Raw genomic sequence first — 17,440 nt, 5'->3', positions numbered from 1 at the left:
TACTACAAGTAATTCATCTTTTAAGTTTTGTTTCTCTTGTATGCTATTATTGGTTTTTCAGGGAACAAAAACTGAAGACGTTCATCGCTTTCAATTATTTTCCATTTCATTGTTAGTGCTATTATATCGTTTGTTCTAATTTGTGGACTGTATTTGGTTGCGTATGTATATTAGTTTTGTTATTATTGATTTTCCCTAGTTTGAGGTACGATTCGCACTTTGTGTGTCCAACTTCCTTTTTCTGATTGTGCGATTTATGTGGTCTTATAACCTTGTTTTTATTTTGTTTTTGTTTTTTGTTGAAATTCAACTTTCTTGTCAAAGTCTTGGTTATTATTATATGTTGTTACACGGGCATATCTCAGCAATTTACCTTAATTAAACTAGTAAAAATACCTTTTTGGGTCGCACGAGTTTCTGGCTAGATATTGAAATGGTCCGTTAGTTTAATGTGAGTTTTTGTGTCGAAAATTCTCCCTTTAATGTATCGTTGACTTTGTAAATCATTAATGACACTTTGAGGAGAATACTCTATTGTAAATTTGAAAGTTCAGAGTAACTTATTGATGTTAGCCATAAATTCACATTCAGCTCAGTTTCCGTTCCTGTATAGATCATGAAAACATCATCTCTGAATTGTTTCCAAATGGAAAGTCTGCTTCTGTGTAGTTTAATGACCTCAGTTTCAAGGTTGTAGAATGTTGTATCAGCGATGTAAGGGGAAACTGGTGAACCCAGGCTACAGCCACGAATCTGTTGATAGACGATTTCTGTTAAATTCAACCGTGTTATGTTGCAGAAATATTGTTCGTCATCCTTTAGTGGAACGCTTCGATCTTTTCTTTATATTTTATAGCTGTAATTGATAGTTGATACTGAATCAAGTGCGTTTGTGACAGCTTGCTTCAGTTTGTGGAGTATTTGTGTACATCGAGATTACATCCAGAGTGACTAGTAATGCATTATGTTGTATTGTTATCTTGCTTAGTTTGTTGGTAAAGTCCGTTGCGTCTTCAATGTACATTGGCTGGTTTTGTACAGTCAGTTTTAAGAAACAGTCTATCTTATGTATTCCGATATTTTGTGTGTTGGGCTAGAGCAGCCATAGATAATTTGGACCGTGACGACAAATGAATTTTGCTGATGCTGGTGACGTTTTTGAATTTTTGGAGTGGATACTGCGTTGGTGTGCATATTATGTGTACTCAAGGGATCATGATATTTGAACGTATCATTTGTCTATTTGTTTACTTTAGTATATGTCCGTGTAGTTTTCTGGTTGTGTTGTCGCTGTGATTTACATACACTTTTGTATAGTAATCTGTTTGGCTTAAAAGTCTGTGACTTTATTCAATGTAATCTGTTTAATGTGATATTGCTATTCCATTTCCCCTGTCTTTATCTAATGGTTTTATGGTAATGTTATGGTTCAATTTGATAGTGTTTTAATGCATTTTTTTCTGCCTATGTTATGTTAGATTTGGTTGTATTGAAATGAATTTCGGAATTTTCCAGGGATAAATTTTAAGCCTTTTTTCAAGGTTATTTCAGGAGTTAATACTTTAACACAATTGGAACTAATTTGGGATAATTGGATGGTGACGTAATGTCGATTTAATCTTCAAATGTAATCTTATCTGCTTTTCTTTTATATTACACACTTGTTTTTATGAGTAAGTTGCGATATGGCAACATTCAGCTATATGGCACCGAACATGTACACTTTTCAGAAATTCGAAAAATATGAAAATCCAATGATCCAAAATTAGTTCAAATCGTGCTGTTTATATTCCGAGAGATATTTTAATACATTTAGAGTTCTTAGGGATTTGTATTTAGTACGCAGGTTTGCGTCTTATTTTTTGTTTGTTTCTTTAACTAATTCTTTTCTTTTGCTTCCATTATCAGAGAAGATTTCCTCAATCTGTTAAATTTTCTCTGTGTGTATTTTAAATATAATGGCGGCCTGGCCATCGTATTTCAATGGTAGTTCTTTGGCTGAAAAATTTGGTGGCCTTGAAAAAGAGCCCTTTGGTTTGTTTTTGGGAAGTAGTTTTTTGTACGTAACAACTTATATTTTGAGTTTATGTGTAAGTTGTTACTTCTTCTTCGAAACGTCGGAGGAGCTTCTTAGCTTGTTGTATTTGGTCTCTTTCTGTTAGAGATTGTATTCCTTGTGAGACTGTTGTGGTATTTTCGTTTGCCAGTTATTGGACCGGTTATATTTGTGTTCGGGCACGTGTATAATATTGAGAGAGCCGTATGAAACACGGAGCCTACTTTTACCTCGTTGAAGACTTTTTGTTTCGCCATAGTGTCCCAACACTGTGTCCAAAATTATAGAAGACGAAAATATTAAACATATTACGAGTAACATAGGAAAACACTGAATATCCGCAAAAAAAGTATGGTGTATGGAGCTGCCTTCCCCTTTGCCGCACCGATTCATTTAGCATTCATTGTAGCATTGTTTATAATCTACTTTGGTACAGTTCAAGCTTTCCTATAAAATTTTGTTTATGTGTTAATTTATGCAAATTGGTATTTAAATTTATTCATCTATGATTAAAAACCCTTTTTAGTTGAAGCACTAATAGAAATGTGCTTTTACTAGCAGACTTTAACAATATAAAGCCTACTTCTACTGCTTCCAACGGTAATTTGTGATAATTTTGTGTTAATTTATGCAAATTAGTATTTAAATTTATTCAGCTATGATTACTAACCTTTTTTTTAGTTGAAGCACTAATAGAAATGTGCTTTTACTAGCAGACATTAACAATATAAAGCCCACTTCTACTGCTTCCAATGGTAATTTGTGATGATTTGGCGGCCATTTTGTTTATGCTAATTATCTAAAATTGCTCAATACTGACAGAGATCCAGTAACTATTTTTTTCACTTTGGTTATCTTGACTAGCAAAATCCGGTTTAAAAAAAACTTAAGACCAAAACACAAGGTTCAGGTCAAAAAGTGGATTTGGCTGCCGGACTATCACGCTAAAACGACGTTTTGACTTATTTGATTTAAAGTCTGGTGCCGTTGTAGGCGAGCGGCAGACACACCCATTTTTCACACTTAATGTACCCACCTTACATACGGCCACATCATACATCATTTGAAAGCTTATTATCTCTACTTCAAGAAAATTGACGATGTGGAGCTGCCAAATAGGGCCATAACCCCCTAATTTGCATAATTCACATGGGTACCCAATTTGCATAAATGTGATATGAAATTAGGAAATTCATTGTCAACTACTCTAAACATACTTTTAAACTATTGAGTGATATATCAAATGAAAGGTATTTGCATGTAGAATACAAAATTGATATCCAAAAAGATATTTAAAATGGTTTTACTGAAATATTTTCATATTAATACTGAAAAAAATATTTAACCTTTTTGGATAACAATATCTTAAATATTTGAACACATTCAGCCACATCATACAGCCACATCATACATCATTTGAAAGCTTACTATCTCTACTTGAAGAAATTAGACAACATTTAGTTGTCAAGTACGGCCGTAACCCCTAATTTGCATAAGTCCCACGGGTACCCAATTTGCATAAATGCGATTAATATTAGATATTTATTATTCACTACTCGAAAAATACTTTTAAACTATCGAGTGATATATCAAATGAAAGGTATGTGCATGTAGAATACTAAAAAGAAATCCAAAAATATATTTAAATTCATTTTACTGAAATATTGTCGTATTTATATTGAAAAGATATTTTCCCCTTTTCAATAACAATATTTTAAAAAATTTAATACAAAAAGCCAAATCTTACAGCATCATCATACGTTATTTAAAAGCTTACTATCTCTACTTCAAGAAAATTGACAATGTGGAGCTGTCAGGTACGGACGTGGCCCTTAATTTGCATAATTTACATGGGTACCCTATTTGCATAAATGCGATATAAAATTAGAAATTTATTAACTACTATAAAAATAGTTTAAACTATCGAGTGATATATCAAATGAAAGGTATTTGCACGGACAATACAAAATGGATATCCAAAGAGATATTAAAATGATTTTACTAAAATATTTTCGTACTAATGTAGAACAATATACTTTCCCCTTTTTAATAACGATATTATAATAATTTTAACACATAGAACCGCATCACACAACCACATCAAACGTTATTTGAAAGCCTATTATCTTTGCCTTATGAAAAAAGACGATATGCAGCTGACAAATAGGGCTGTAATGATTTAATTTGCATAATGCAAACGGGTACCTAATTTTCATGAATACAATATAAAATTACAAAAATCAATTGTAAAGTACTCTAAACTTACTTTTCAACTATCAAGTGATATATCAAATGATAGGTATTTGCATGTAGAATAGAATCATGAACTCCAAACGTGTATTCAAATATTCTTATTGAATATTTTCAATTAAATCGCAAACGTTTTGACTAGTTTATAATATTCAAAATATTGTGTACTAATAACGAATAATGCTAAAGTTTTGGGGATAAATATCTGAATTTGTTTTGCAATTGATTTTTTGTTTATTAAGGATACGAAAACTGGAACATTTCCTGTCTAATTCCCATATAGCTGAACAACAAGAATACATAAAACCAATTGGAACTATTTTGGGATATTTGGGTCTTCATATTTTGCAAATTTTCTAAAGCGTGTTTTGTGCTCTATAGTTGAGTGTTGAAATATAACAAGTTACTCTTAAAAACATTACAAGTAAAAAGAAAAGCAGATGAGCTTAAATTTGCAAATTAAACCGACATTACTTCACCATCCAATTATCCCAAATTAGTTCCAATCTTGTTATAAATAGCTGTGTGTTGAATGACCCTTTTGTATTATTGATGTCATTTTTGTTTCAATTTCTCTAGAAATCTTGTTTGATGGAGACATCATTGGTTACTACATCTGTGTTACATCTGTATTTTCAGTTCAGTTATGTGGAATATGTAGACGGAAGGCACCATATTTCATTTATCGGATTTTTTGTCATATAATGAAGGAAAAGCAACTCAACACACCGTTCATATCTTCGTTGTTTGCATTTTGTGTATGATATTGTGTATATTGTCATTGTATATTATGTTTGGCTGTTTTATATTAAGTGTTAATTAGCCATGGCGATTATTCTAGTTAAGAGTAAAACACTAGCACCACTTACAAGTTGGTACCTTATGCTAAAAATACAAGTAAACAAAATGACGCCCACGAGGAAAGTTCGTCGGCCGCCCAATTATAAGTGGATGATGCAGTCCAACCTTTCACAGATCAAAATTCATTGACTATTTTCTCAAATAAATCGTGAAGAAATAAACAACATACATCAAAGATACGACTGATTTTACACGGAAAATTGAGACAATAAAAGTTCCGGCCAATGCGACATTGGTAACACTAGACATTGTTTCAATGTACACTAATACAACGCACAATGAACCAATAGAATCAGTCGACAGAGCATTGAATCAGGAAAGAGCATCAAATGATTGCATAATCAAACAACCAACAACAAAATACATGATAGCTATGCTGAAAATAATCTTGAAAAACAACACTTTCAAGTCAACAGTGAATTTTACCGTCATGTATTTGGGTGCGGTACGAGATCTCCAGTTTTACCAGAAATTCCCGACATTACATTTCACAAGACAAAATGAGAATAATTCAGCAACACACTGAACAAATATCGCTCTGACTGAGATTCAGAAACGATGTATGATTCTCATTGGAACTCAACACGAGCTTAATGAATTCATATCACACATGAAAAAATGTATCATACTTTCAAATTTTCGAAAGCTCTTCTCAAGAAATCATATCGTTAGACCTCATTATCTATAAAGGTCATCGGTGGAACAAACAGGACATTCTCGACTGCAAAACACACACAAAACCAACAGATACATTGCGGTTCACGAAACCAAACGGCAACATTCAAGGGCCTTGTTAAACGCGAAACATTACGATACATTAGAACAATCATGCAACAACAAGGCAATAGAGAATACAAGATATTTTCGAGATAAAAGTAATGAAATGCGACCAAACGATTCTAAATCTTGTTAAATTATTACTTACTTTGGACAATCGGATGACATTAAAATGTTGTTTCAAATTTCCTTGGAATCGTAAATAGTAAAAGGAAACCAAAACATTTTCAGGTCCCCTATATGCTGATCAAAATCTCCAAGTACCCCTCTACAATCTCCCAAAATTTTCGATTCCAACCCGAATTCCTCTGCCTCTCACCGTTATTTGTGAGCGTAGCCTAATCACATACATAAGAAACGGTAATATAAGCGTTACGATGATGCCAAACTTCACAAAACCTACAACAGTCCGATCTCCGATTCAAATGAGCTTACACAAATACAGCCTGAACGAACAGTAGACATCCTAGCTTCCGTACTTGAACAAACTGAACTTTCAGTGGAACAACTCGATTGGTAACACCTACAATCATTCAATCAGTGCACATGTTTCACCAAAAGAAAATGAAGGACTGATGAAGACAACTCAGTACTCTCGAAAGGTAGCATCAAAGGATATCGCAGTGTCACATTAGTCATGCTATCCCATAGGGCAGATTACGTAGATTAGGGTTGCGTCTCGCCATAGCAAATCAACACTATACATAAAACGGCCAAACATAACATAATATACACTTACAATATACACATGTACCGTACACAAAATTCTAACAACTAAGATATGAACGATTTGCGGAGCTGCTTTCTCTTATTACATGTCACCAATTGTGTCTGCTGTCGAATTAATCTTCCCTGCACAGACCTTTGTTCCTGCCAAGGCAGCGATAACTGTGGCAACCCTTTTACTCATGACAATGCTGGTGAAGAAGAGGATGATGAATTCCTACAATTACTAGATTTACTGGAAATGGCATGAATGATTTGGATCATGAATCATGCCATTACTTTGACTGTAGCTTACTCTGACACATTGTTTCAGCTACAAAGCTACATTTCAACAACTACAATAGTGTCTTTCGTGTGGATCTTTTTGTTGCATTGATACTTAAATTAATTTTTTTAAATACCATTATTAAAAAGAGGAAATATTTATTTTGACAGAAATATGAAAATATTCCGTAATTAATTTAAATATCACTTTTGATATAAATTTTGTGTTTTACATGCAAATACCATCACCACAGACCATATATCACTCGATAGTGTAAAAGTGTGTTTAGAATAGTTAACAATGAATTTTCTAATTTCATATCTCATTTCTGCAAACTGCTTACCAGTGTACTTTATGGACATAAAGGGGTACGGCCTTCCTTGATAGCTCCACATTGTCAATTTTCTTCAAGTATAGATAATAAGCTTTCAAATGACTTATGATGTGGCTGTATGATAGGACTCTATGTGTTAACATTTTTGAAATATTGTTTTTCTAAAGGGGAAAATATTTTTTCCATATAAATATGAAAATATTTCAGTGAAATCCATGTCAATATCTCTTTGAATATTCATTTTGTATTCTACATGTAACTACCTTTCATTTGATATATCACTCGATAGTTTAAACGTATGTTTAGAAAATTAACTATAAATTTATAATACTATATCGCATTTATGCAAATTGGGTATGCGTGTTTATTATGCAAATTAGGGGGTTATGGCCCGATTTGGTAGCTCCAAATTGTCAATTTTCGTGAAGTAGAGATAATAAGCTTTCAAATGACGTATGGTGTGGCTGTGTGTTGTTGCTGTATGTGTTCAAATTTTTAAAATATTGTTATTCAATACGGGAAAATATTGTTTTCCATATAAACATGAAATATTTCAGTATAATCAATTTCAATATCTCTTTGAATATCCATTTTGTATTTTACATGGAAAGACCTTTCATATGATATATCACTCGATAGTTTAAACGTATCGTTAGAGAAGTTAACAATAAATTTCAAATATTATATCGCATTTATGCAAATTGGGTACCCTTGTTAATTATGCAAATTAGGAGGTTATGGCCCTACTTGGCAGCTCCACATCGTCAATTTTCTTAAAGTAGAGATAATAAGCTTTCAAATGATGTATGATGTGGCCGTATGTAAGGTGGGTACATTAAACTCCTAAAATAAGGCCCTTTTTGTGGATTCGCCGCTCGCCTATTGTATTGATATATATAAAAAGAAGGATGTCTTGCATCTGCCTTCTGTTTTATTCACTGTGAACGTTTGAGGACTGGGGCATTGTCACGACTTAGATTATCGAAATTTCAAATCGAAAATGTCAAAACAAGTGTTTTAGAATATGATATGTCAAGAATCACGACATCAGAAGGGGTGGACGTAATTTGTCACGGATTCTGCTTCATATCTTGATCTGTTCCTACAAGTGGGTACTAATGGGCTACACACTAAGCTGTATGACAAAAGGGATGATTTCGATTTTGAAATCATAAATTATCCCCACTTGTCAAGTATATTCCATCTGCACCTGCTTATGGTGTGTACGTGTCTCAACTTCTCAGGTATTGTAGGGCTTGTGATTCCTACACTGATTTTCAACTGAGACACAGCTCATTGGCATCAAAATTACTGAGACAAGGATACACAACAAAAAGACTCGTTAGACTTTCAAAAAGTTCTACGGTCGATATGACGACATTGTTGCCAAATATGACACCTCGGTCACACAAATGATTAACGACAGCATTCCCTGCTTTGACTTACTAGTATTACAGTGATTCATATCCTGTATCTTTTCATACAATATTTAGACAATTTTGGGACCAATCCTGACGGGTGTAGCATGCTAGCAGGGCACGCTTACCCATTCCGGACACCTGTACCACCACTAATTATCAGTGGTTTAGGATGGTCTGATTGATTGATTGAATTGATTGAATTTATTTGGCAATTAAAATAAAATATATAAAATGTACATTTCACATTACTGCCGAGGATAACACAAGAAAGCAATTGATGCTTATTTCCATTCTGGTCCTCGATGTTAAAAAAAATGACGGATTTGACTTTGACAAGACGGCAATTGTTCTGCTTGATGTATTGGAATACATGGGGAAAATGTCATGACAATTATGTTTTAAAAAGTGTAGATAGATATATATCATTCATTAAAATCAGAGAAACATTCTTGACATTAAGTGGTCTTTTACTCTTTTTTTGAATACACTGATTGACTCACATTGTCTTAGTGACAAAGGTAAACTATTCCAAATTACGGAACCTGTATAATTAAAGGAACTAATGCCACAACCTTTTACCCTTGGAATCTTGAAAGATGCAACACTATTTCTTGTATTGTAACAGCTTATGTATCTTTGTACTTGATTTCTCATGTAATCGGGAGCATGGTCATTGAAGATATTATGCATATGATTAAGTTTAAGTTGGTTTACTCTCTGTTCAACAGGCAACATACCTACTTGACGGAATTCGCCCGGCCCAATGTGAGCTCTAGGCGGGACATTCAACAGAAATCTGATAACTTTATTTTGAGCCACTTGTAGCCGTGATTTGGATCGTTTTGTAGGCCCAGAGTACCATGCAGAACAAGCATAATCGAAGTAACATTGAATCAGCGCTGAGAAAAGGAGCTTCTTTATATCAAGTTTAAAATCCTTGCATTTCTGTAAAGAAATTTCACTTTTTTAGAACATTTACTGACAATATCATTTACGATGGAAACATCGAAAGCGACTGATCTAATTTTACTCCTAAATATGCAACTTGCCGCTTTGACTCAATGTCAGTTCCACAACACTTGACCTGTAGTTCGTTTGAATTTTTCAACTTTCTTTTTGTTCCAAATAGAATTGACTCGGTTTTACCGAGATGCAAAGACAACTTGTTGTCAACTAACCATTCTTGAATTGTCTCCATTTCACTACTCAACGCCTCCTGTATTTCATTTATGTCTTTGCCAGATACAAACAAAGCCGAATCATCGGCGTACAATAGAATCTTACACTTAACAGCTGCTGGCATATCATTTACATAAATTAAAAATAAAAGCGGTCCCAGTATTGACCCTTGTGGCACACCACATGAAATACACTTTTCAGATGAGATGATTCCATTTACGTCAACCACTTGCTTGCGATCAGTTAAATAGGACTTACTAAATTTGTAAATCACAATTGTCCCATGGACCTGGTAATATATTACCTTGAATGGAAATGTGTTTACCGGTTACGGCGGTATGACCCTCTCCAACAAGTCCTGCTGCGCTTATCTATCACACACTTGCCACAAAGTGTTTACATGCTATTATGTCAACTGTCCCAGACAAATTTAGATTACCTTAGTTAAATCTGTAAAACTTTCTCAATTTTTTGTTTTCAGTTCAAAACAGCAAAATGGAAATCTTTGCCAGAATTCTCTACCTCATGACTTTTATTTACATTTCTTCAGGTGAGTCAGTGATTGCTTCAAATTTGTCATTTCTACTTTAATTCTCTGTATGAAGTTGTGAACTCCTGTCCTGGGACCTGGTCACATCATCTTGGAGTCAGGTCATAATTCAATGGTGTTCCAATATTGCTTTACCAGCTTTTAATGCCATGTTTCAAGGGTAAAAGTAGATAAATGACAAAGATTATCTCAAACATGTTTTTGTACCTATGTGTGTCTGAGACTCCTTAGTGGTTTTTTATCAAACAATGCAAATTGATCCTTTTTGTCACAAAGCTTGATTTTGTTTGGCTCTGTTATGCTCGTAACATATAACAGAAGAGTTTTACTGTATAGGTAGTAAATTTCAAATCAGCCTAGACCCTATTTCTTCACTTCAATGGCCTCCGTGCTTCCAAGTGTGGTTGGAGGCATAGAGGCCAAAGCGAAGGAATAGTGTCTAGGCTAAGTTCAAATTATCTATCACCAGAAAGTGTCTCTTTGTTACTTTAAAAAATGTAATATTCTTTTTGGGTTGATTTATATGCATTAAAAATATGGCTAAGAAAATTGGATGGACTTTGTAGAAGACATTTTGGTTTCAAAGTTCATGTAACATTTGCTCATACACTTGAGCTTGACTTCAACAAAATCTAATCTGGAGTTGTGACAATAGTCTCTTTCCCCTTCAAAAAACCAAAAAAACCCAAAAGAAAGAAGAACGATTACTCTTGTTTTTTGCACACAAGCACCAAACTATCTCCGCTATACCCAGCTGTCATAAAAAGCGATCTTAATGTCTACACTGATTATGTCATATTACATCAGTCAAAATGAATGCTCATGAGACAATAATAACATACGTTGAATAGAATTGTAGGAATTCTCAACAATGGCACACCCATTGAAATAATCTTTTAGCGTTAGTGCTGCAGTAGTCAGTAATTTTGGAACTCTATTATTCCCAAACATTGACTTGCTTTGACCTATCAAGGCAATATAGGCAAAATATGTCAGAAAACTAGGAAAACTTCACTCTATGTAGTTTCCTCGTTGATGAACACTGCATATGTTGAAAGAATTCACTCAGGTACTTGAGACCAAGTGTTTCTTCATTTTTCTGTAAAAACCTTAAATTACTGTATAAAAATTTCTTTGAGCAACAACTGGCAAAGAGAGAAATGTGATAGGTATCAACCAACCGACCCTCAGTATTTTTAAAATCTATTTGTTTATGGTAAATGCACATCTTTTGTTTTGACTGTATAGGCTTAGCATATGATTGTAAAAATTTCAGCCATGATATGATTTTGCTCACAAAAAGTTTAGATAACATTAAGCTAGACACACTTGTATTTTACAAATATTTTAAAAAGTCAACAGACTTTGTATATCTGCTGTGTTTTTGCTATTGGCCAGAGTTGATGAACAGATAAAGATCCAGATTGTATTACATGCATTCCTTCACACTACTTCATAGTACAGATCAAATTTGTTTGCACACAGTATGTGAAAATTTGCATGTATCATGGTTTTATTAAAATGGACGTGTGGAATTGGATCTTATTATAACCTGGTTGGGAAGCTTTTGATTACTTATAAAACAGGGTGACGTGCTGAAAACTGTGATGCAACAATCTCTGACATGAATTCAACAGCAAAGCCTGACAGCCACTGAATGTGAAACTTAACAATCAACTCACATCGAGATATAAGGATAGTTTTCAGCGATACTTGTGGATGAGGTCATCTATCTTTACAATTCCATCAAAACTAAAAATATCAGATTGCAAACTGATATCAGAGATTGTTTTTTTTATCTCTTAAACTTTCTTTCTTTGTGGTAATATGGAACTTCCTTTTTTACTGTTTTTTTATATGAGAGTAATGATCTTACTTAGCTGGTGGATGGCTAATATTACTTAGGTACCTGTATGCTACATAGCAATTTCCTGACCTGACAATTTCAATAAATCAATCTTTTATTACACAACGGACACTGACCGAGAGATATAGTATGAACTGTTACACATGCATGAGATACAACAAGTGTTAAAGAATAAAACATCAGATGGATAGAAACTTCCGTGTTAATAGTAACACAATGTCGTCAGCTTCAGGAGAATTCTACAAACACCAAATTTCCTAAGAGTAGAGGTATAGATCTTGATTAGAATATTGAATTCCATAACACCTTTCCACGCTTGTATACTTTTTGTCAAACTCTTGAGTAAACACAAAAAATACCGCAATTATACGGTGTCGCTCAAATTTGATCAGAATTGGTACATACCAAAGATCAACAATAAGTGTTTTTCTATCTGTTCAGTGCAGGAAAATTATACGTTGATGTTATGACAATTTCTGCACAGTACAACCAGAAAAACAACAAGAAATATTTAAACCAGTAAATTAAGAATGACAAAAGTAAATAAGGTCTGAAACTTTAGGTACTGAAGGTCAACATTAGCAACATGCATAGCAGAGAATCTTTCTACCATGGATGTACAAAAATAGACATCCATGGTTTCAGCAGATCTGTTAATATGTTACAGTTCATAAACAATGACAGGAAATGACCAATTAGCTGTTTCAGTTACTGCTACCACTCCAAAACTTCCTCTTATTCAGATGTGTGGGCTGATTCAGTTCACTGCCACCACTCCTGCACACTTGCAGTATTTCCCTTTTTCTTACCTCATTTGCACATTTTGGCACTGATGTGTTCATTGAACAAATTCACATCTCAACCCCTACATCTACCTGTACACCAAATAATGAAACGGTAGCTTTGGCGGTATGGGAGCCTTTGTGTGTGACGGACATACATCCTCACATACATACCCACAAATATACAGACATACAGACGCCACTCAGACTCATCATATAAGCCTTTTTGGTATTTATATCTAAACCAAATATGAGCTAAAACTGTCATTCATTCAAAGAAAATAATTCTCTCTGAAATGTGATTCTTACATGAGAAATCATAAGTGAAACTCATCATTTATTTCTGTAGCATATTTTATAAAAAATCTTTATGTGAAGGTAAATGTTGTCTACATTTTCTACCCATTTCTGTATGCAAATTACTCATTCTAAATTTCCACAAACCATTATAACAAATAATGAAAACAATGATAAATCTCTTATGAGTATATTAAAAAATCGAACTTTATTTGTTTCTTACTCAATCCAATCTTCCTTGACAATGATGATATGTTGTACAACCTTTCTTTAACAAACAGCTGAGAAGACAATAACATGCCCATCCTGCACACATTTTGACCATGCTTTGGTGCCTAGTGCTTTTAAGAATGAAGCCTGCCTTAAAAAAAATGTTGATGTCAATGATCCAGACGTTGGTACGACAACGTGCACAGCAAGTGGTTCTGATGTTCCAAAGTGTCTGAAGTTTTCTGGTGAAGTCTCATTTGAAATACCAATTGGTAAGTATAGTGATTTTCTACACAGTCAAAATGAATTTGGTTTACAAATTAAAGTAAAATACAATGCATTGTCACATATTGATGACTATGATGTTTCCTGAGCAAACTTGACATTGTACCGGTACATCAGATCTCTTTCAAACTTTATCACTTCTTTGCAAGCCTCTGTTGCCTTGACCTACCTATCTCAGATGTATGCTTAGCCCTGCGTACAATGCTGTGTGTTGGCCGCTACAGCTAACACACAGCATCGTACGCAGGGCTAGCGAGAGAGTTGCCGACATCGACGGTTATTTACGAAAAGTGAAGACTGGCATTTTTGGAAGCGATCGAGTAGCTGAGGTAGGCAGGGATACGACTTGGGCCCAAGAACGCTGAATTTCGGCAGTAATTTGGCTTTTTACGTCAATTCCCAAAATGGATTTGAAGTCACCTACCCTACGTACGGGTCTTTGCAGGGCTGTGGTGAGCGGGGCGATTAGCTGTAGCGGAACACACAGCATCGTACGCAGGGCTAATGTATGCTCTGAATCTGCAACTTATAATGGTAAAATCCCGTTTATGAAAATTAAAATGTCAAGAAATTAAAGTAAAGTGGCCACGGGTGTAACAGATTACTTTAATTTGCTTTTCCAGTTAATTTCAAACCAAAGGTGTACAGCCTTGACAAAACTTTTATATTCAGAGCAAAAACAAAAACAAAAAAAAACAATGTACACAAAATATACAAAACATCATTCTGAGTTCACCATAAATTATCAAATGTAAGTGCATGTATAAAAATGATCTATTTCATTGACTATTGCAAGAAGTGAACACTTCAAACTAGATAATAAGGGAATGTTGAAAATTCATCCTCATAATGTCTTGAAATCATAATGTCTTGAAATACTCAAATTGTTTGAAACTGTTAAATATGGTAAATTTGATATTAAATAACCTACTTAAAAATTTTGTTTTAATTATCCTTGAGACTTCTTTCTGTTTATAATTCTCCATGCTCTTGATGCAACTTTATACAACATCACAAAGGATAACTGGCATTAAAACAAAGTTTGTTTAATTTTACTGTGGTCTACAGATGAGTTCAGAAACTGTAAAATGTCAGACATTACATGTCAGTTGAAGCATTGAAGGGGACAGAACTGATGAAATAAATTCAGTCCAAAAAACATCAGCATCAACATAGACGTCGCGCGCTCCATAGGATCCAATGGTAACTCGCCGATGACGTCGCGGGCCGCATAGTCATCACTGGACTGAAAGTGAACCGGAACTATTTTCAACTTGAAAACTTTTGGATGTAAAAGTCTTGAAATTTCATGTTTTGCACAGAAAATCCGGTTTTTGGAAAATTTCGCATAAAAATAATCGATCAACCGCATAACAGTAGTTTAATATATCAATGCGCCATTCGATGATGAAAATCGTTCTATTTCTAACAGTTTTTCGTCTAAAATGAAAATAAAGCATTTGACTATAATTTGCCAATAAACGTAAATATTTTTGGTGCAAACTGAGTAAGAGAGGCATGTAATAAAAACATTATAGCCCAAACAGGGGACTATAGGAGACCATTTGCCCTCCTTACGTCGGGCAAATGGTCACCTACCCTCGCACATAGTCCCATGTTTGGGCTATAATATATATTATGAAACCTATGTTTAAGCTTCTAATCAGTAAGAATTAGCTACAACTGCATTCTTTTGCAGCTGGCACCCAGACTGTGGAGATGCATACCAGATCTTGCACTACAGAAACCTCTGACCCAGGGAACAAATGTGAAGATGTATCCGGTAACCAAGACAGCAGAAGCACTCTAGCACGACTGATTTCAAAGGTCTTGTTAGTGCTTACATTGATCAGTGGTGAAGATAAATTCTCTGGTCAGCTGTGCTACTACGATGAGAGTACATCTGACGCCGCTTCCCTGCATGTTGGCTTGCTGGCTCTGCTAGTACATTTGAGTCTGATGTACCTGATAGTAGCATTGTAAAGTTGCATCTGTACTAACAGAGCAAAAAGACTGAAAGAAAAGCTATGCCTAAACATTATTTGCCTCTGGGAATGAATTTCAAACTGAAGTTATGTATCAAAGTATTAAATTCTTTCAATGAATGTCATTGTCAATAGGTAGCAAAAACCCTTCAGTTCTAGTTTTTGAATGTCAGCATAATATTGTACACTTTTCTTTCTATTTTGATTGTGAAAATGAGTCTAAAAGACAAGTACCTTACCACTGTGTACTGGAAGACTGTCCTGCTTGTCAAATTACCATGTACAGCATTAGCATTGTCTTATATGTCCAGATTCAATTTTGTTTGAATACTTGATAACAAGTCAGACCTTTGTGAGATGGGAATTAACATGATAGGTAGGGGATGGAATGGAATTGAAGTATAAGGACGAAGTGAGATGAATGAATTGGCATATTCAGTGTTTTAAATACACTCAAATCAGAAAATTCAAGGCAAAAATTTTCTATGTGGAAAAGTAGCGGTTAGAAATTTTGTGACGGACAGTCAATTGAACGTTTTTTGAATCGTTATCATTTTAGCCAAGACCTTCCACTCAAACAATAGGTTAACAAATAATTTTTTAAACAGTATTTGAAAGATCTTGCCATTGCTAATGATCAAAGCAAAATCAACAGAAACCGAACAAAAATCAATGGAATCTGTACTTAAAGTTTTAATAGATCCTGCATTTTATGCAAACATCCTGCCTGTGGAGTGACCTTTACATGTCTTCTAATCATAGCAGCAAATTGTAATATATCGGATAAAACTTTTTTAATAGAGCGGAAAATTTTTCCGAAGATTACAAAATTAATTCCTTTCAGATACATTTTCTACATTTGAGTATTTGGTAAAACTGAAGTCTAATGCGTAAAAGTACGTTAATGAACGAAGTAAACAGTCAATTTTACTGTTCTTGAGGGCGCGATTTAGTTTCACGGAGAAATACTTTTGTGTGAGGGCGCAATTACCTATCTATTATGCATAGCAAACTCTTTCAATCACGACAGAGAAATGCATTTTGGTGCACTAAAATCGATATGGTCAACAATTTTTTTTATGTAATTGCATTTTATGAGGAAAGACTATACCACACTACACTGTCAGGTGCAACACAGTCCCCCTATCAACCAGTGGATAGAGGTACTGTGGGCGCAATTATCAGCTAGGCGGTAATCGAGAAATCAACTCCCTTTAGCAGGATGTATATCAGAGGTAGTTAAAACAACACCATCCGATCCACAAACGCTAGCACAGGTGGCCCAAACGTTATTAATATTATTGAGTTTTTCTCACAGTTTTCTCTTTCAGTTCCTCTTTTTCATGCTCTGACTGATCGGAGTAAATAACATAAATGATTATATAACCTAACATAGCCTCTTGACTCATTATTTAATTTACACCCCATGACAAGGACGTTTACCTCTCATATACACACCTTGTAATTAATTAATTAGTCAACAAAACTAATTATGCTAATCTGTGGACATATCAGGGATTTTATGGGTTGGTCAACATTGCGAAAGATAGGAAAATTAATTAATCACATCTCTATCTTTCGCAATGTTGACCAAC

At 34.3% G+C, this 17,440-nt stretch overlaps 1 protein-coding gene across 1 annotated transcript in view; it reads left to right on the top strand.

The window, feature by feature from the left end:
• The window catches only part of LOC139121892 (uncharacterized), a 35,866-nt gene extending 18,630 nt beyond the window's left edge, over positions 1-17,236 (top strand). The window contains exons 2-4 of the mRNA XM_070687180.1: positions 10,351-10,419; positions 13,647-13,847; positions 15,560-17,236. Of these exons, the coding sequence (XP_070543281.1) occupies positions 10,365-10,419; positions 13,647-13,847; positions 15,560-15,843 (540 nt within the window). The 5' untranslated portion in view covers positions 10,351-10,364 and the 3' untranslated portion in view covers positions 15,844-17,236. The remainder of the gene's footprint in view (positions 1-10,350; positions 10,420-13,646; positions 13,848-15,559) is intronic.
• Positions 17,237-17,440: the final 204 nt, after the last annotated feature.

The sequence above is a fragment of the Ptychodera flava genome, chromosome 21 (genome assembly GCF_041260155.1).
Source record: "Ptychodera flava strain L36383 chromosome 21, AS_Pfla_20210202, whole genome shotgun sequence".
Lineage (NCBI taxonomy): Eukaryota > Metazoa > Hemichordata > Enteropneusta > Ptychoderidae > Ptychodera > Ptychodera flava.
Note: the sequence above shows the minus strand (reverse complement) of the source record. Positions and strands in the feature narration are given on the sequence as shown.